General features: G+C 42.6%; 1 protein-coding gene across 1 annotated transcript; it reads left to right on the top strand.

Moving 5' to 3' along the window:
* Nucleotides 1–1,993: 1,993 nt before the first annotated feature.
* XRCC2 (X-ray repair cross complementing 2) lies at nucleotides 1,994–12,011 on the top strand. Its single transcript, XM_054991742.1, has 3 exons — nucleotides 1,994–2,126; nucleotides 9,852–9,933; nucleotides 11,117–12,011. The coding sequence occupies exons 1-3, from the start codon at nucleotides 2,088–2,090 to the stop codon at nucleotides 11,824–11,826; spliced, it is 831 nt and encodes a 276-aa protein (XP_054847717.1). The 5' UTR covers nucleotides 1,994–2,087; the 3' UTR covers nucleotides 11,827–12,011.
* Nucleotides 12,012–16,842: the final 4,831 nt, after the last annotated feature.

Below are 16,842 nucleotides of genomic sequence, written 5' to 3' on the forward strand. Positions count from 1 at the left end.
TTGCAGATATACGGTGCAATCCTAAAGAGAGTTACATCCTTCTCAGCCCATTGCCCTTAATGGACTTAGAAGGCGGTAACTCTGTTTAGGACTGCACTCGGGTCCAGTAGTACTTGAAAGACCAACTACATTTCCAGGGTATGAGCTTTCGGGAGTCAAAGCTCCTTTCTTCAGATACATACAGAAGTGGAAGTGTGTAGGGTTTTATCCAGCCAGAAGGCAAGAGGGGTATTTAAAGTAAAGGTGTAAGGTATAATAATACTGTAAACAGTTTGATACCCTGGCCTGCAGAGCCCAGGCAAGTCCAATCTTGTCAGATCCTGGAAACTAAGCAGGGTTGGCTTCGGAAGAAGACGACAGGCCTCTATGCGTGCAGACGCAGGCCATCGTCTATGAATCAGCACTCTGCTGGTTCGACTCCCACTACTGCCATGAGCTCAGCAGGCAGCCTTGGGTAAGCCACTCCTCTCAGCCTTGGCTCCCCAGCTATATTGTGGGGATATTAACAACACTGACTTTATTCACTGCTCCAAGTGTGGCACTAATCTGTCTAGAAGAGTGGTATACAAGCACACTGTTATTATTCAAGATGGGTAGCTGTGTTTATTTGTAGCAGCAGAAAAGAGAAAGAATCCAGTAGCACCTATAAAACTAACAACATTTGTGGTCGGGTGCGAACTTTTGTGAATCGCAGTGACCTACTGGAGTGCTACTGGACTCTTGCTCGTGTCTACTATTACTACTACCAGGGCTCATTTCGAGGGGGAACATGCAGGAACGCAGTTCTGGCAGTTCCCCAAAGAAGTCACATGTCAGGTGGCCCGCCCACCTGACTCTCAGCCCTTTTGGGCCCGTTTCGGCCTGGATTGGGGCCAAAAAGGCCCGGATCGGGCCTCTGACGGGTGATGGATCACTCTCCCACTCAGCAGCAGCCCAACCTTGACCATTTTGGGCCCCTTTTTGGCCATTTTGGGCCCACTTTCGGCCCTGAATGGCCAGGATTGGGTCCAAAACAGCCAGGATAGGTGATGTCAGGGGGTGTGGCATATGCAAACCAGTTATGCTAATGACACACTTCTGGTGATGTAAAGGGGCATGGCATATGCTAATGAATTATGCTAAAGAGTTCCTCCAGCTCTTTTTCTATGAAATGACCCGACTACTACTGTTGTTGTTAAATTCACTCTGTAAGAAAAAACAGTGCAATCCCCAATCCCTTTTAAAATAACCAAACATGCACCTGGTCTGGTTTGTCCTGCAATCCCATTTCTCACTTGCCTAAACAGTCACCTCTACTGAACATGGGACTGATGCAGAGAAAACCCCGCAGGGTTGCAACACGAAGCTGTGATCTTCCTAAAACACTTCAGTGCTTCTATTAAGGGCACCATCTATAGACCTCGCCCTAAAGAGGTTTGCAGATCACATTATTTGTTTCAACCCAAACCAAATTCCCAGCAACATTCAAACGAAACACAAAGCCAAACGAAATTTTTCTCTAAACTCTTCTCCCAAACAGGCATGGAAGGAAGCACAGCCTCTGGGGTCGCATCCCTTCTACTTAATAAGCAGAGCGCGCTACGCCGACCTGCAAGCGGAGCAAAAAGAACACAAGCCAAAGCAAACTGGCAGCGTTGGTCGCCGTCAATTCGCAGCAAACGTCATATTTACTCGGACGTAAATCCCACGAAAGCCAAATAGGATTTACACCCAGGTAAACGTGCATAGACTTGCAGCCACGGACTTTCTACTAACAAAAAGCCGTACAATCACTCGAGCTCAGACCGACACCAAACTGCCCGAAAACAACACTTATCCTAACGAACAGCTCTAGAAGAACACAAGGAACCTTGCGGACTCTAACACGCACGCGCGGCATAGGACACCCAGGTAAAGGCGAATACCTCGTCCTTGAACTCGCTAAGGGCGCGTGCGCGGGGCGAAGAGCGGTCTGCGCACGCGTGCTTGTTACCGGCGAAAAAAGATGGCGGAAGAGTGGTCTGCGCGTGCGCGCAGGAGGCAGAGGCGGTTGGCGCCTCTGCCGTTATGAGCGGTGGGTTGTGCTTTCCCTGCTCGTAGCCGCTGCCATGGTGGACGGCCTCGGAAAGGCGGAGTCGGGAGCTCAGGTGAGGCCGTGGGCGACGCGCGCCCCCGTCTTTCCTGCACGCCCCGAGAGCGGAGGGAGTCCCCTGTTTCCCCTCGCACGGCTGGAAGGCGGGTTTCTCTCTCGCTCAGTATCTCGTTTCCAGGGGCAACCAGCATGAAAAAGGGCGTGAAGGGCCCCCGCCCCGCCCACTCACCTGCTTTGCCCTCAGCAGATGATGCTAGCAGGTATACTGCCTCTGACTGTGGAGGTTCTGTTCGTAGTGGACCTCCATGAGTTTGTCTGATTCATCAGAGCAAGATCTGGGTCCAGAGACACCTTAAACACCAACTAGACTTCCAAGGTATGAGCTTCTGAGAGTCCCTGAATGTCCTAATTGTTGTTCATTATTTTATTTTGCTCAGTGAATAACCTCGCTGTTGATGATACCGTATTTTCACTGGCAGTGTGGAATCCACCTTGGATCTTGGTGAGAAAGGCAAGCTATAAATAATAATAAATAACAATACTTGGAAATCTAGTTGGACTCTAAGATTCTGTTGGACCCAGATCTTGCTCTTTGGCTGAAGACCAACAGGGCTACCACCTGAAACTGTGTGATTCATAGTACCATACAGCTGGAAGTGTCTCCAAAGGTCATCTAGTCCAACCCCTACACAATGCAGGAAATTCATAGCTGACGCCCTCCTAGGGTTGGCAGATGGGATCCAGAATAATACTGGATCCCAGGACAGCAGCACTAACCTTTTTCATATCTGTGTGCATGTACTCCCATCCAGTGTGATTACAGCACTGCCAGAAGTGACATCATTGTGCCAGCTCCACCTCTGGACGTCCTGGGCTGGCTGGCCACTCCTGCCACTGCTGTGCAGCAGCAGGAGACTGGGTGGGCTGGTTGGGTGACAAAAGGGGGAAGGGGAGGAGCCAGGTGCCCAGTATTTGGGGAATGTTTTCCCCAGACAGCCCTCCCAAACAACAGACTGTTTGGGTAAAAATCAGACACCTGGCAACTCTCCCCCCTCTCCCAGTGACTACTGCTTTAAGTATGATAGACTAGAGACTTTACTGTTATTGCTGTAAGTATGATCCTACAGAGTTGTTCCTATGTTGTTTAATATATCAGTCTTAGAATCACTTATGCTCTGTTTCATCATTTCTTGAACTCTCTATTGAATTTCCGCTGGTTTAAATCTTTCCAGATTTGCATATATACACCCTATTACACGTTTATGGAACTGTCTCTGGTATTTACTGTACTGACTTACATTGTGTAATCTGTTTTAAGTCTCAGTGAGAAAGATGGAATATAAATAACGTAAATAAGTAACTCGCCCATCTGATCTAACAAACCTCTACCATGGCTTTCCATAGTAATTTTTTCCTCTAAGCTGAAGCGTTTCATGTACTTTCAGCTGTCATCACAGACCCATGTAATTCCAGATCCCCGATCATTTGGGATGTGTTTTGCAGTACCCTTTCCTGGTGATAGGCTTTTCAAGATGGGGTGGCCAAACTGTATACCATAGTTCAAATATGGCTGCACCATCATTTTAGGTCATTTATTTATTATAGTTTGCTGAGCCCCAGAATCTAGCCCCTGTCCCATAGAGCTTACAATCTATAATTTGCCATAAGGAAGGCAGCAAAGGTAGGGAAGGGAAGTTATAGTGTGTTTCTTTCAATAACTGGTATTTAGGATTAGTTTTTAGTAGGTAAGAGGGGTTGTACTAAAAGTTTCACAGAAAATATGAAGCAAAATCTTAAGACACGGTACTGGCAGTTTTATATCACATTAGCACTGAGTTTGCCTTTTTCACAGAGGTGGTGTGATGCTATCTGTCGTGACCTCAGGATCACTTTTCTGGCGAGTTCCAGCTAGTTCACGCTGTCATCAGCGATGACCCAGTCAGCATCACTTTTATTTCAGTGTATAGATGCACTTTCGTTTGTTTTTTCCTTGGGACTTACTTCCGAGTAGCCGTGCATAGGTTTGTGCTGAAAAAGTAACATGGCTGGTGATGGGTTTATTTATTTCTAAAACAGTCCACAATTTAATCTGTTTGTTGCGTCTTTCCTTTTAAAAAGAAAAGATAAATGGCATAAATGTTTATAATAAAACAACCATCGCCAACTTTTGGGGAAGGTTTCAGCCAGTTTCCTGAAAGTCAGAAGCAAGCTGGCCAGGTGAACGTTCCTGGGCAAATTCAGCGAGGTTGCAACCAAGGTCCTGGATCTAGTAGCCACAGACTCCAAATAGGTTTCCACCTTTTTATTGCTCTAGGCGCTTGTGACTTAACAGCAGTTTTATGTAGAGAATGAGCAGAAGAAGATTTCCCTAGCAAGGAGATAAGCGTATGCCTGTTATTAAATGCATAAGAGCAGGGCTGGAAATAAGTGTGGAGATCCTAATAACTGGGCAGGAGTTCCTTAGAGGAAGGGTAGGATAAAAGTGCAATAAATAGATACTGATTGGTTGGTCCCGGACCCGCTTTTCTTCCAATGTGTTAGGTAGGCAAGATTAAAATATCCATTTGCAATAGGCTCATTAATAGTCTGGTCATCAGGATTAATATTTAATGTCTTAACAATTTGGCTTAAAACTGCTAATAGACTGGCTTTTGTTGGTACTGTTTAATGGGAAGTTGTTAGCTGGCTCCCCTGGGGTCCTTGCCCACGGCACACAGCGTGATGCTAAACGACTGCAGTTATTTTGCTTCAGAAACTAGGAAGTAAACACACACTAGAAACCCAGGTGCATTATTACTTAATTATCATCATAATTTGCATATGAAGTTCTCCAGATAGGCACCTGCTGTTAGTGGGGGAAAAGAATATGCGAGCTTTTATAATATTAAAATCCCGGTTAGGTTTCAATAATCAGGGGGTGTGGGGTGCTTCTTGAGAGTGAGCGGCAAAATGAGAGGCACTGCCAGCTGGAAGAGCAGCTGCAGAATCTTGATCCTCAGGAAATATTCCGTGCAGAACGTGTCGGCTGCTGGGGCCCATCAGAAGCATTTGTGTGGCCTAGTGGTGCTTCTGTGGTCTCTAACCTGCTTCACTCAGGTCTTGAGACAGACAAGGGTAAAGATTTTGGTATCAAAAGATGAACCACATATTTTTTTCTAAAACCCTTTATGTTTTCCATAGCTACATGTTCTCCAAAACCAAAATAAAATATTTGGTATAACATTCCAGTTTGAGATGTTTGTACCAGAACAGCTGTTTGGGTCCCATACTCAATGCAGTAAAGTATACTGGATATTATATAAAATAACTTTATAATTTGTTTTGGGTTTTTTTCTATTATATCCCCCAAATCCTTTTTGGAATCTATACATGTGATAAGGTTATGTTTTATAGTTTGCATTATGGAAAATGAATTAAAAATAAAGTTAGAAGAGCCAAATGATCTTGCCAAAATACAAGGTTGTTATGATAGAAATACCACATAGATTTGTAATGCCTACTCTGGTGTGTGTGTGTGCGTGCGTGCGTGCGTGCTCACACATGCACACGCCTTCTAACACCTCAGGACATTTGAGATACCAAAACAGAGTGTTCCGTTAAATTGAGATACTTATCCATCTTAAGCAAAAATCCACATTACTTTAGGCTCCCTTGTTGTGCTGCCCAGGAAAGTCTTGGCAAATGCCATGAAATTTGTAAACCAAAGTAAATGGCCCGCTATATTTAGAAGGCTGAGGAATAAGACCAATGGGCAAATAAAAGATGGTTTGACCTTTCCCTCGCTGCACACATTATGGAAACAGACTGCTTAGATTATAATTCTTTAATGTACACTGGGGCGATACAGTTTTCCTGTCTTTCTAAAGCTTTGAGCTGATTTTGCCCTAGAGATCACCAGGTACAGCGGCTCAAAACATCGTAGGAGCAGGTTGCAGTCCTTGCCCTCAGGTTGTCCGTAAGAAGGTGATGGCAGAGGGATGTGGCTTGTTCTGGAATCTGCATCCGTGAATCTGGACTAGAGCGTCCCCAACATGTAGAGGGCTCTGTCAGATACATCTCCCAGTGTTGCAAATAGATAGAAGGCAAACAAACTGCAACGGAACCAAGACAAGGTGGAAGTGAAGATGGCTGGGGGTTGAGGTTGCCTTTGATTAATCTGTGCCTTTGATTAATCCGTTGGGAAGTATTCTTAATATGACACTTATCAGAAGAGATGGGTGTGCATGTTAATTAATTTGATTTAATTTATTAGATTTCTTGCCCGCAAGCAGGCTCAGAGCGGGTTACAACACCATACAGTAATATAATAAATTAAAACAACAATACACAATAAAAGATAAAACACACAATTTCATTGTTCCAGTACAGTAGTTAAAACCACAATCTAAGATGCAGCATGTGATGGTTCACCATAATACATCCCATACGCCAGTATCATGGAGGTAGGGCAGGCGGGTTGCCAGAATGTAAAACAAGCGGACCAGAGGCGGCGGCAGAGAGGCCAACCGGGCAGTTCGCCCATGCCTCAACCACCACTGTAAGCCTGGTGGAACATCTCCATCTTACAGGCCCAGTGGAACTGTCACAAGTCCTGCAGGGCCCTAGTCTTTTGTGGTTTGAGTGTCAGACTAGGGTGTCTTCCACACAGTGCCAGGATTTTGTGGTTGCTGGTAAAGCACAGCAGCAGCAGGGTTTCCACAGGGCAGGTTTCCTGGCAGTTCCCTGCCCCGGTCTCTCAGAAGTGGCCACCCCCCTTCTCTGGACCACCAGGGCATTCCAGAGATCTCAGAAAACCTTCTACATCTACCATTACAACAGTATATTGGAATAATGATACTCTAGTGCCAATTAAAAATAAAAAGCCTCCCCAGTTAAGGTGAGTGCAGGAAATGGCTGCCACAGGGACAGTGTTGGGGAAAATGGCTACTGTGTGGGCCAGAAACTCCAAATTTACTCACCCACATAGTAACCATCCAAGATTTACTACCATCTTTCCTAAAACTTTGGAGCAAAGCAGGTTTCAGAAAGATCAGATAAAAGCTGGGGAGACTCCCTGAGGTGCACAAGTGCACGACAACACTGGAGGAAGCAGAGGGAGGGGGGGAAAGTTCTCCAAAGCAATCAACTCAGGTCAGATAACCCTTGTGGAAGGCGCCTATGAATGCAGAGACCCTGGTTCTAATCACTACTCAGCCATGATCCTAAGTAGCTGACCTGAGACCTGTCACTTTCTCTTAACCCAGCCTACCTCACAGGATAGCTGGAAAGAAGAAGACAACAGAATCGTATAAGCTGAGGGAAAGGCAGAATAAAAATGTAATAGGCGAGGCAATGGGCAAGACTGTTTTCCCAACTCCATTTCTTAGACTAAGAGGGTCTCATTAGGCCTTTGGAACACTGAGAGGCAGCTAATGTAAATTGTAACGAATTTCTCTTGAAAAATGTTCAGATGCAGCCGTCCATGCGCTCCCCTTCCTGATAGTAGAGTCATGTGCCTGCAATTACTTGATCCAAAATTAATTGACTTTAAGGCCAAAATTCAGGGTGCTGTTTTTTTATCCACCTAATTCTATGCTGTCTGTACTTAGCGTACCTTGAGCTGTTCTCCATTTGAGCGTTTTCATCCTCTAATCTTTAAGGCTGCAGATAAACCTGAAGAACAATGTCCTTTTCCCTTTTAATAGAGACTGAATGAAATGTTATTTACCAAGTAATGTTTTTTTCTGGTGCGTCATGAAAAGCTTCCACTGTCCGTTCCTACACATTAAGCCCCGGATAAAGGAACAGACATCTTTCTCCATGCTAGTTGGCAACCAAGGCTTTTAATTAAAGGTTTTAGTTTATCAGCTTTTTCTTGTTCCGCTCTGTTATATGCTGCTTATGTCTAGTGCAGGGGTGGGCAAATTGCGGCCCGTGGGCCACATGCGGCCCGCTACAGAGTTTTTTGTGGCCCGCCAAGACAGTCAGAAAAATCCACCTTGAACCGAGATATAGATATGAAATTAGCATATGAAGTTAACTAATGAATGCAATCATTTTAAAAGGTGCGGCCCTCCGCTAACCTCCGCTCCCACAAAGTGGCCCCCGAGCCAAAACAATTGCCCACCCCTGGTCTAGTGGTTTATTTTTTTAACTGCTTTTTTTTTATTCTGAGGTTTCTCATTGTTAGCTAGCTACCTTGAGCAGGACTCTGAAAAGGCGGCAGAGAAATATTCTAATTAAATGAATGAATAAATAAATGTACCCTTCTAAACTCAGGAGAAGTCCTGGTGTAATTGCCTTTAAAAAGGTGGGTCGGTGGGGGCTGCTGCAGGACATTCTTAGTACCTGTTGGCCAGACAGGCTGGCCTTAGTACGAGTCTGTACTCCTGTAGAAAATAATACAAGGCCTTCCTTTTTAGGAAAGAGTTGTGATTCAGTGTGTTTTTTATGCCTGGTCGAGTAGCCCTTTTATTCTACTTTTATAATTAGTATGTTGTGTGTTAATGCAGTATAATAAGATGTCCTTTCAGAGCCGTTAGGGCTTTATTGTGGAATTGCATATTCTAATGGAGTGTCTTGTATACTCTTAGCGGCTTTCAGCAATTTTGGCAAAACTCCACAGAAATCAATAAAACTGGCAAGCTTAATGGAAATGATTTTAATGAGGATAGAATGCATTGTGTTTATACGGTGCATGATTTTCTGCATAGATGTGGAAGGTATTATGAATGGGACCATGTCTAGAGTTGCATACACACACAGGTGTGTATGCAAGTATTTCATTTTTTAAAATTTATTTATTTATGTCATTTATAATCCGCCTTTCTCATTGAGTCTCAAAGCAGATTACATAGTGTGAGATTAGTACAATCAGTATCAAGGACATTTGCATAGACAATGCCATAGGATAAATAAAAACAGTTTACAAAGACATAGCATTAGCAAGGATCCAATACAGAGTTGAAGAATTGCTGGAACAGAACATAATCAGTTCTAGGACTGACATTAAGACAACATGAAGCACAGGTAGTATATAGGAATACAAATTTAAAGCAACAGATAATATGTAAGGCAACATAGTGGTGAAGTCTATGGTCCCTAACTCATTAGCGAAGCATCTGAGACCCCATCCCTACAATACCGCCCTCCTATCTGAGTAAAAAGCCTTTTTGAATATGCATTGGTTATTTACACACAACAGAGTCTAAATACACAATGGGGTATTTAAAAGCAATGGTTAGATAGTCATTTGCGTAAATTCTGTAAGTTAGATCTCAAATCATCTGGTTGCACCATGGATATTTGTGCTTATGCAAGGTTTCTGCTTCTCATACGCATACACACTGCGGGTGCGCACACACTGCAGCACCCTCTGTTCTTGAGGATCCCTTCCACCCCACAAGCTGTATTTTAGGGAACACAACAGACTGTAGCACGAGATGAAGAGGAGAAGTATTCACTTATGGTAACTTTAGAGTTCGTATATTTTATGTAATCTTTGTATACCTTTTCAAAGAGAAAATTGGTATGTATTCCTATCTTTTTCTTTTCTCTTACTTCCTTTTTTCTTTATTTTTAGAACTCTGTTCTTTTCCTTATATGTGGTTTTTTAATTAATCTTAAAATTTTAATAAAACTTTATTTAAAAAAAACCCGGCTGCAGCACGAAGGGGAAGTGGAAAATTTCTATTCCACAAGGACAGTTCTGCGCACAGTGCTCAGAATATAACCCTGACACAATTAGCTGTTTTGATTTATTGTTTTTAATTAAGAGATTGCCTTTCTTTTTGTTTCCAAGCTGCTTGCTCGACTTGAAGGCAGAAGTTCCTTGAAAAGCCTGGAACCTTCCCTTTTTGCTGAGGACGGATATCCCATTCATGGTAAAAGGAATACATTTCCCCCCTGTAAAATAAATGCAAATAATAATTGACAAATTAGAAGGTACTTGGCAGATATGCCAGCTTGATGCTTAAGCCACCATTCAGTTGTATGCCCTCGAATTACAAGTGGGATCTGTTAAAGATAAGTCTTCTCCCAAATGTGTTAACTTCTCCTTGCAGAGAGATATTGACAGGAACACTTTTGAATATGCAGTCCACCTCTTTGCCCCCCACAGTCGGAATGAAGAGACAGACACCAGAATTGGGATATAAAGGGCCATTTTATTGAATAACGACAAAATAATTTGCACCCACGGCAAGGGCCTAACTGGCGGTACAGGTCAGGCTCTGGGGTCTTTCTTGGACCTCCACACTGACCTGTCTTGGCGAGCCACCCTCTGCCCTGGGTGCAAGCCATCCCTTGTATGGCTTTGCCTCTGCCTGGCCAGGCGATTTGGTTCCCCCTTAAAGCTCCCCTGGCCACAAAGCTGGGGGGGGGACTGGCTTGTCCAGCGGTTTCCTACCCGGGTGTCTGACCTCGCCACCATACCGTAAGTTTGAAACCCTGGGAAAGTCATAGTTAAATCTCTCTCTGCATTGTATGCTGGCCATTTTATTCTCCTTCCTCTAGTTTGTAAGGCAAGAATTTTTTTAAGCTACATTATGATAGAATTTATCTTTAAAGGAGTTTGAGATCTATAAATGAAAATAATGTGAAATTTAAAATTATCTCTTATTCTGTAATCTGAAAAATGTGATAGTAATCCTGTTTTTGCTTTGGTCCAATGTTTCGATGAACAGTAAGAACTTTTAAGGGCTAAGTAGTGGCTTGGAAAACTATTTTCTCAAATACAAAACATGTCGGTGTGAGCTTGCACTTATTTCTGGGCTGTTGTATATAATGCCATCGACTCCCGGTTAAATGGTGTAAATCCAGAAAATGTTTCCACTAAAGCATTAACTCTGCTAGATCAGGAAGGATAATTATGCCCCAAATTCTGTGCACCTTTATTTTTGCGCAGAACATGGGGCTGTAGAAAGTTCAACATACAAAAGTAAAAGAACTTTGGAAACAAAAGGTGTGTGTATGTTTGTATTAGAACTCAAAGCTGTCCAGTTGTGTCAGTTTCTGAGTTACAGATGCCCTTCTAGATGAAAAACTTATTTCTTCCTTGTTGAACAGGGGACATTGTTGAATTCCACGGCCCAGAAGGAACAGGAAAAACAGAAATGCTCTATCACCTTATTGTCCGCTGCATTCTCCCAAAAGCAGGAGGGGGCCTGGAAGTCGGCTTGCTTTTTATCGATACCGACTCTCATTTCGACATGCTGCGCCTAGTGACCGTTTTGGAACACAGGTTGTCCCAAAGCTCCGAGGAGCTGATCAAGCAATGCCTGGGCAGGTTTTTCCTTGTGACCTGCAGCAGCAGCGCTCAGCTGCTTCTCACCCTTCACTCTTTGGAAAACATGTTTTGCTCCCACCCTTCCCTCTGCCTTCTGATTATTGACAGCATGTCAGCCTTTTATTGGATTGACAGAGCCAATGGAGGGGAAAACCTCAGCCTGCAGGAAGCAAACCTAAGGAGATGCGCTCAGTGCCTCGGGAAGCTCGTCAGAGAGTATCACTTGGCTCTGTTTGCAACAACCCAAACCATCATGCAGAAATCATCGAACTCGGCTGAAAGCTCAGGAAAACACCCGGGCGAGGCCCATGTGGACTACCGGCCTTACCTGTGTAAATCATGGCAACAGCTGATCACCCACCGGGTCTTTTTCTCCAAGCAGTGCCATCCAGGCAGTGCCAAAGGATTTTCAATCACCTCTTGCCACATCCATAACAACAGTGTTGTAAAGCGTCCGTTTAGCATTTCAGAATGTGGAGTCCAGTTTTAATGGTGGCCTGTCTTTAAGAGTATACAAAATGTTGAGAGTTTTATTGCCAAGTAAGCATAACATAATTTTTTTTAACGGCTTTTAAAATTTTGTATGAATGTTCCTTAAAATATAATTTGAAAATCTTGGGAGTGCTCGTGTTTCAGCTTCATGGTTGTGGAAATATTAAGACCCTTAAGGAGAAACAGAAAATCAGTCGTCCCCGAGGCCTGATAAAATGGCTGCTACAGAAATAATGGTTGACTGCTGCTTGCTGAGCTGGACTTGCTTCTCTCTCTTACACCGGGCTAGCTAATAAATGGGTTGACAGTGCCACATGCTCCAGAAGCTTATAGGAAAAATATACAGCATGTTTGTAGGGGTTGAACTGGCAGTCATCTACCACTGATGGATACAGATACTCAATAGCAGAACAACAAATGTATTACAGAGTCCACGTTAGGCCTGTTTTCTTGTTCTCTATTCATTTCAGAATCTGATCAGTTCCTTGATCACTTAAACAAAAAAGCATGTTAAAGAGCTTGCTATGAAGAACAAATAAACACACCCCCTTAGGACTTTTCTTGGCAGATTGGAAATTCTCATAATGGCAAGTGGTTCTGCAGGCTTTAAACTCAAGAGCCTCTTTCATTCCGCTAGGGTTTGCTACAAATTCTAGTGTCATTTTGGGGGAGGAGCTATTTACTAAACTTTTCATAGCTATGTCAAATTACAGCTTCCCCCAACTACTGTAGTGCTTAACTAGTAGAAAACACTAAGCAGTGTGAAAACTTAGAGCTGAAGTCCTTTGTTTTGACAGCCATTCACACTGTCAGAGTCCATTTGGCATAGCACCCTCCCACACCCTAGAGCCTGTGAGCAGCAAGATTTAGTATCCCCATAGAGCTTTTGGGCAACATGACTCTTTTAAAACCTACTGTTAAGAAGTAGTGTACAAATCTTTATGAATGGGAGGAAGGAGCAGATAGAAATATTTGGAAAGAGAGAGGCATAATAATTAACCACAACTACAACCTGTCAGTCTGTGGATGGAAGGATAGCAAACAAATGAGGTAGAGAGCCACCACGGCAATTACACTTATTCAAAACCTTATAAATCCACACGCAATGTGGCATGGTTTCCTTAAACTAGGGTGCTCAATGTAAGACTTTAAAATTCATTCAATAACACCATTACTGTCTATGTTGTTCAAACTGATGAAATCTCAAGACTTGTTTTTCCTGTGAGCAGACCTGAGTTTTAGCCATGTGTTGGTTCTTTCCTATTAATGCTATCACTCCAGTGAATCAAAATTCAACATACTGTCTAATGCTAACATTACTAAGCTGTCCTTTCAATGATGTTTTCCCATTATTTGTAATGGCTTTAAATATTAAGAGGTATTCACATTGATAATTTTTCATCTACTGCGTTTTTGGTGTTCTCTAGCACATGACCAACAATCGGTTGTCCCTATTCCAAACAGTTTACTACAGTTTTGGCAGCACCTTATTCCTGCTCAGTCCCACTTTTGGCTTGAATTGCAGTTCAAAAATCTGAATAACCTTCCATGAGATTGTAGAATAAATAAGCAAACCACCAGGAGAAGATCAGCCTACATGAAGTCCAAGTAGAACATTTGTGTTTGGAATTCAGCATGCAACATGTCAAAATTCTGGCAGACTTCGTTTCAGCTAATGAGAAATGCCCTGCAGTTCTGGCAAGGGAAAAAATACTGGAACTGTATAGTAAATACTAATCTCTGTTGCCTTTGGGGCTTCAACTGCTTTACAAAATAAACCGTCTTCTGCATAATTTACAAATCCAGCACACACAAAGTATCGGAAAGCTAGAAAGTTCTGGACGCTAGTGCACGGACCAATAGAGTCCATATTAGGAAAAGCATTCCCTTTCAGGCTATCCTCTGTTCTTTGCTATATTTCTTTGTGGGGTTCAACTGCAATCCCAAGAAATTCTTGTTTTCTCCAATAAGGTTACTCAGAGGTTACAATATAGTTACAAGTGTGCACTGAGCATCTCATTCAGAAAAATGCTGCTGTAAGCTTGAACAAAGTCCCATTTCCCCCCGAAACAGGACAACTTGGTGCAAAACTGAAGGAGCTGGAGAAAAATGTGGCACAGAGCACAATTTTGCCAAAGGGCAACAAACCATCTTTCAATTAGTACATTACATAACAATTTTTTCACTTACAAATTCACCAAGACAATACAGAAATGCATGATAAAGCAATGTCATGAAGATTTCTAAAACCAGAATAGAAATTAATGATATACTGAAACATTTTCTTAATATAACTTTTTCCTTCGTTTTCTATGCATTAAATATCCAAAACCTTTCTTAGCCATTCATCTTCCAGAGATGGATTATTATTCCTTTATTATCTTAAAGTTATTATTCTAGTTGCTGGATGAAAAAGAGAAATAGAGCTGGGTGTCATTAATATACTGAGGACAGTGCACTCCATTCATTCCTCTGATTGATATCCCACCTTTCTTTCAGAAAGAAAGTTCAGCGTGCCAGGACAAGGTTGTAAGAGTGACTGTTGACCGGCCAGGAACCCTCAACCTTCCGTGGGGCTCCTGGTACTTCCACTGCAGGGAACCAATGGGCTGTTGGGGGGCGGGGCTCTTAGAGGTTCCTCCCAGAAGTGATCATGTTTGCAGCTTCTTGGCTACATGAGGCAATAGAGTTGTCTGTTTGGGTTCTAGCAGCTTCCATTACTATCCTGCTGAAGTTCATCAGCCAATGTGACCAAAGCAGCCTCTATCCCAAAATCAGCTCTGAAACCCAACAGAAATGGATCCGAATATTCAGCATCCTAGAAAGCACGCTACTGCTTACTGCAAAGTAAGTGGTGGCATAGGTTCCATGAGGAAGGTGGTGTCCTTAAAAAGATTTTAGGAAGTTGAAGTTCTATAAGGCTGTTTTATTTCCTGAGGTTCTTAATGTCATTTGAACTGCGGGCATTTTCGTGGAGGTGCTAAATTTAGAATGGTAAGATACCTTGAGCCACAAGAGAAAGTCAGGGTATAAATACTATAAGAAATAAAATTCTTTGGCAGTATTTGCAGATGAGATAAACTGAATCTCATCCAAAAATGAGCAAGGTGTGAGTCTAGTACCTTTTAGACCAACAAAGAGTTTCCAGGATATAAGCTTTTGAGAGTCAAGCTCCTTTTGTCAGTTACCAAGATAACTTGACACTTGAAAGTGTATACCCTGGGAACTGTCTTTGGGTCTTCAAGGTGCTACTGGACTTGAACCTTACTCATCTCCTGCAGACCAACATGCTTTACCCACCTGAAGCTATCATCCAAAGAGGTGACTAGGAGAGTACAACTCAAGGTTGGATCCAGCCAGTTTTTTTCACTCAATATGGTCCAGTCTTCTTCATTACAGTCCCTGCCCCACATTACTTTTGTCTATGCAAGTCTCGTAGTCCCCCAGCGTAGCCTTTTTAATGACTCTTTCATGTGCTGAAAAGCTGCTGCTTGGATCCAGCTTACTCTCAAAGGGGATTTCAAGTCAATTGTCAAAACGACCATAAGAGGTGCCTTACATTATACACAGGGCTCATTTTGAGGGGGAACACACAGGAACGCAGTTCCGGCAGTTCCCCAAAGAGGTCACCTGACTTGGCCATTTTGGGCCCATTTCAGGCCTCTGACGGGTGGTGGATCACTCTCCCGCTCATCAACGGCCAGATCCTGACCATTTTGGGCCCCTTTCCAGCCATTTTCAGCCCCTTTTTGCCGTTTTGGGCCCAACTTCGGTCATGAATGGCCAGGATTGGGTCCAAAACAGCCAGAATAGGTGATGCCAGGGGGTGTGGCATATGCAAATCAGTTATACTAATGACACACTTCTGGTGATGACAAGAGCTGTGGCATATGCTAATGAGTTATGCTAATGAGTTCCTCCAGCTCTTTTTCTACGAAATGACCCCTGATTATACACATTACTATATCTTAGCAAATTAAGAAACATTTTGATATAACCATACCAACCCTTGAAAAGGAAAATTCATGTTTTGATTGTTGTCTAAGTTGATGATTCTTCATTAACCACTGATTTGTGAGGTCTGATCTTTTTTTTAAAAGACATGGGTGCCATCTATTGAATCTTTATAACAATAATGGAGGAAATCCAGTTTAATGTGTCCTTATTCCAAAGTATCAAATCAAGAAATTAAAGTGTTTTTTTAATATCTACTGGGTGATCATTTTAGTCCATAATGATAATGTCATAGGAGGGCTTGGAAATTCTTGTTCAAGCTCTGTCCGGTAATTGAGCTTATTTTGGTCACTGCCTGTTTTGACGGTCAAGGATGCTGATAATTAAAAACTTAAAAATGAATGACAGTCAAGGATGCTGATAATTAAAAACTTAAAAATGAAGAACCAAAGTCCTCTTATCAAAGTTACTATAGCTTTTTTTATATATTCTGTAGATAATTTAAATTCAAGGTTACAACTAATTCATTACATATAAAAGCAAAAGGGTGTACAATCAAATGCCACCATGTACAAGACATTGAGCTGCAAAAGGGCACTGTAGAATGTTTTTTTTTAAAAACCACTACTTTCAAAGGGAAAATCAATTAAGTAGGCTGGTGATAGGCTTTGTACAGCTGCTTTCATATTTTTGCAGTTAGTCTCATGTACTGGTAAATAAACAGTGCGTTAAAATATAGGATGATAAAAGGACTAAGCCATTCAGACTGAAAGTTGATTGTAAACTGTGAATGGGCTGTGTAGCTTTTACGTTCCAGTGCTGTGCACGCTTGTGACACTAGAAACAATAGCATTTGTGCTATTTTGTTGTTTTTGTTGGTGACAATGGTTCACATTTGCATGTCCAAAAGTTTAAGGGTCAGATTCCCACCAGATTTACTGCTGGTGCAAAATGGAGGAGGACCTCTGAAAAGGATGTCAACAGTAGAGATGGGCACGAACAGCAATACGAACAAAATAAAGCCACGAACAGCCCAATGTGCTGTTCACAAACAAGCTGT

This window comes from Eublepharis macularius, chromosome 11 (genome assembly GCF_028583425.1).
Source record: "Eublepharis macularius isolate TG4126 chromosome 11, MPM_Emac_v1.0, whole genome shotgun sequence".
NCBI lineage: Eukaryota > Metazoa > Chordata > Lepidosauria > Squamata > Eublepharidae > Eublepharis > Eublepharis macularius.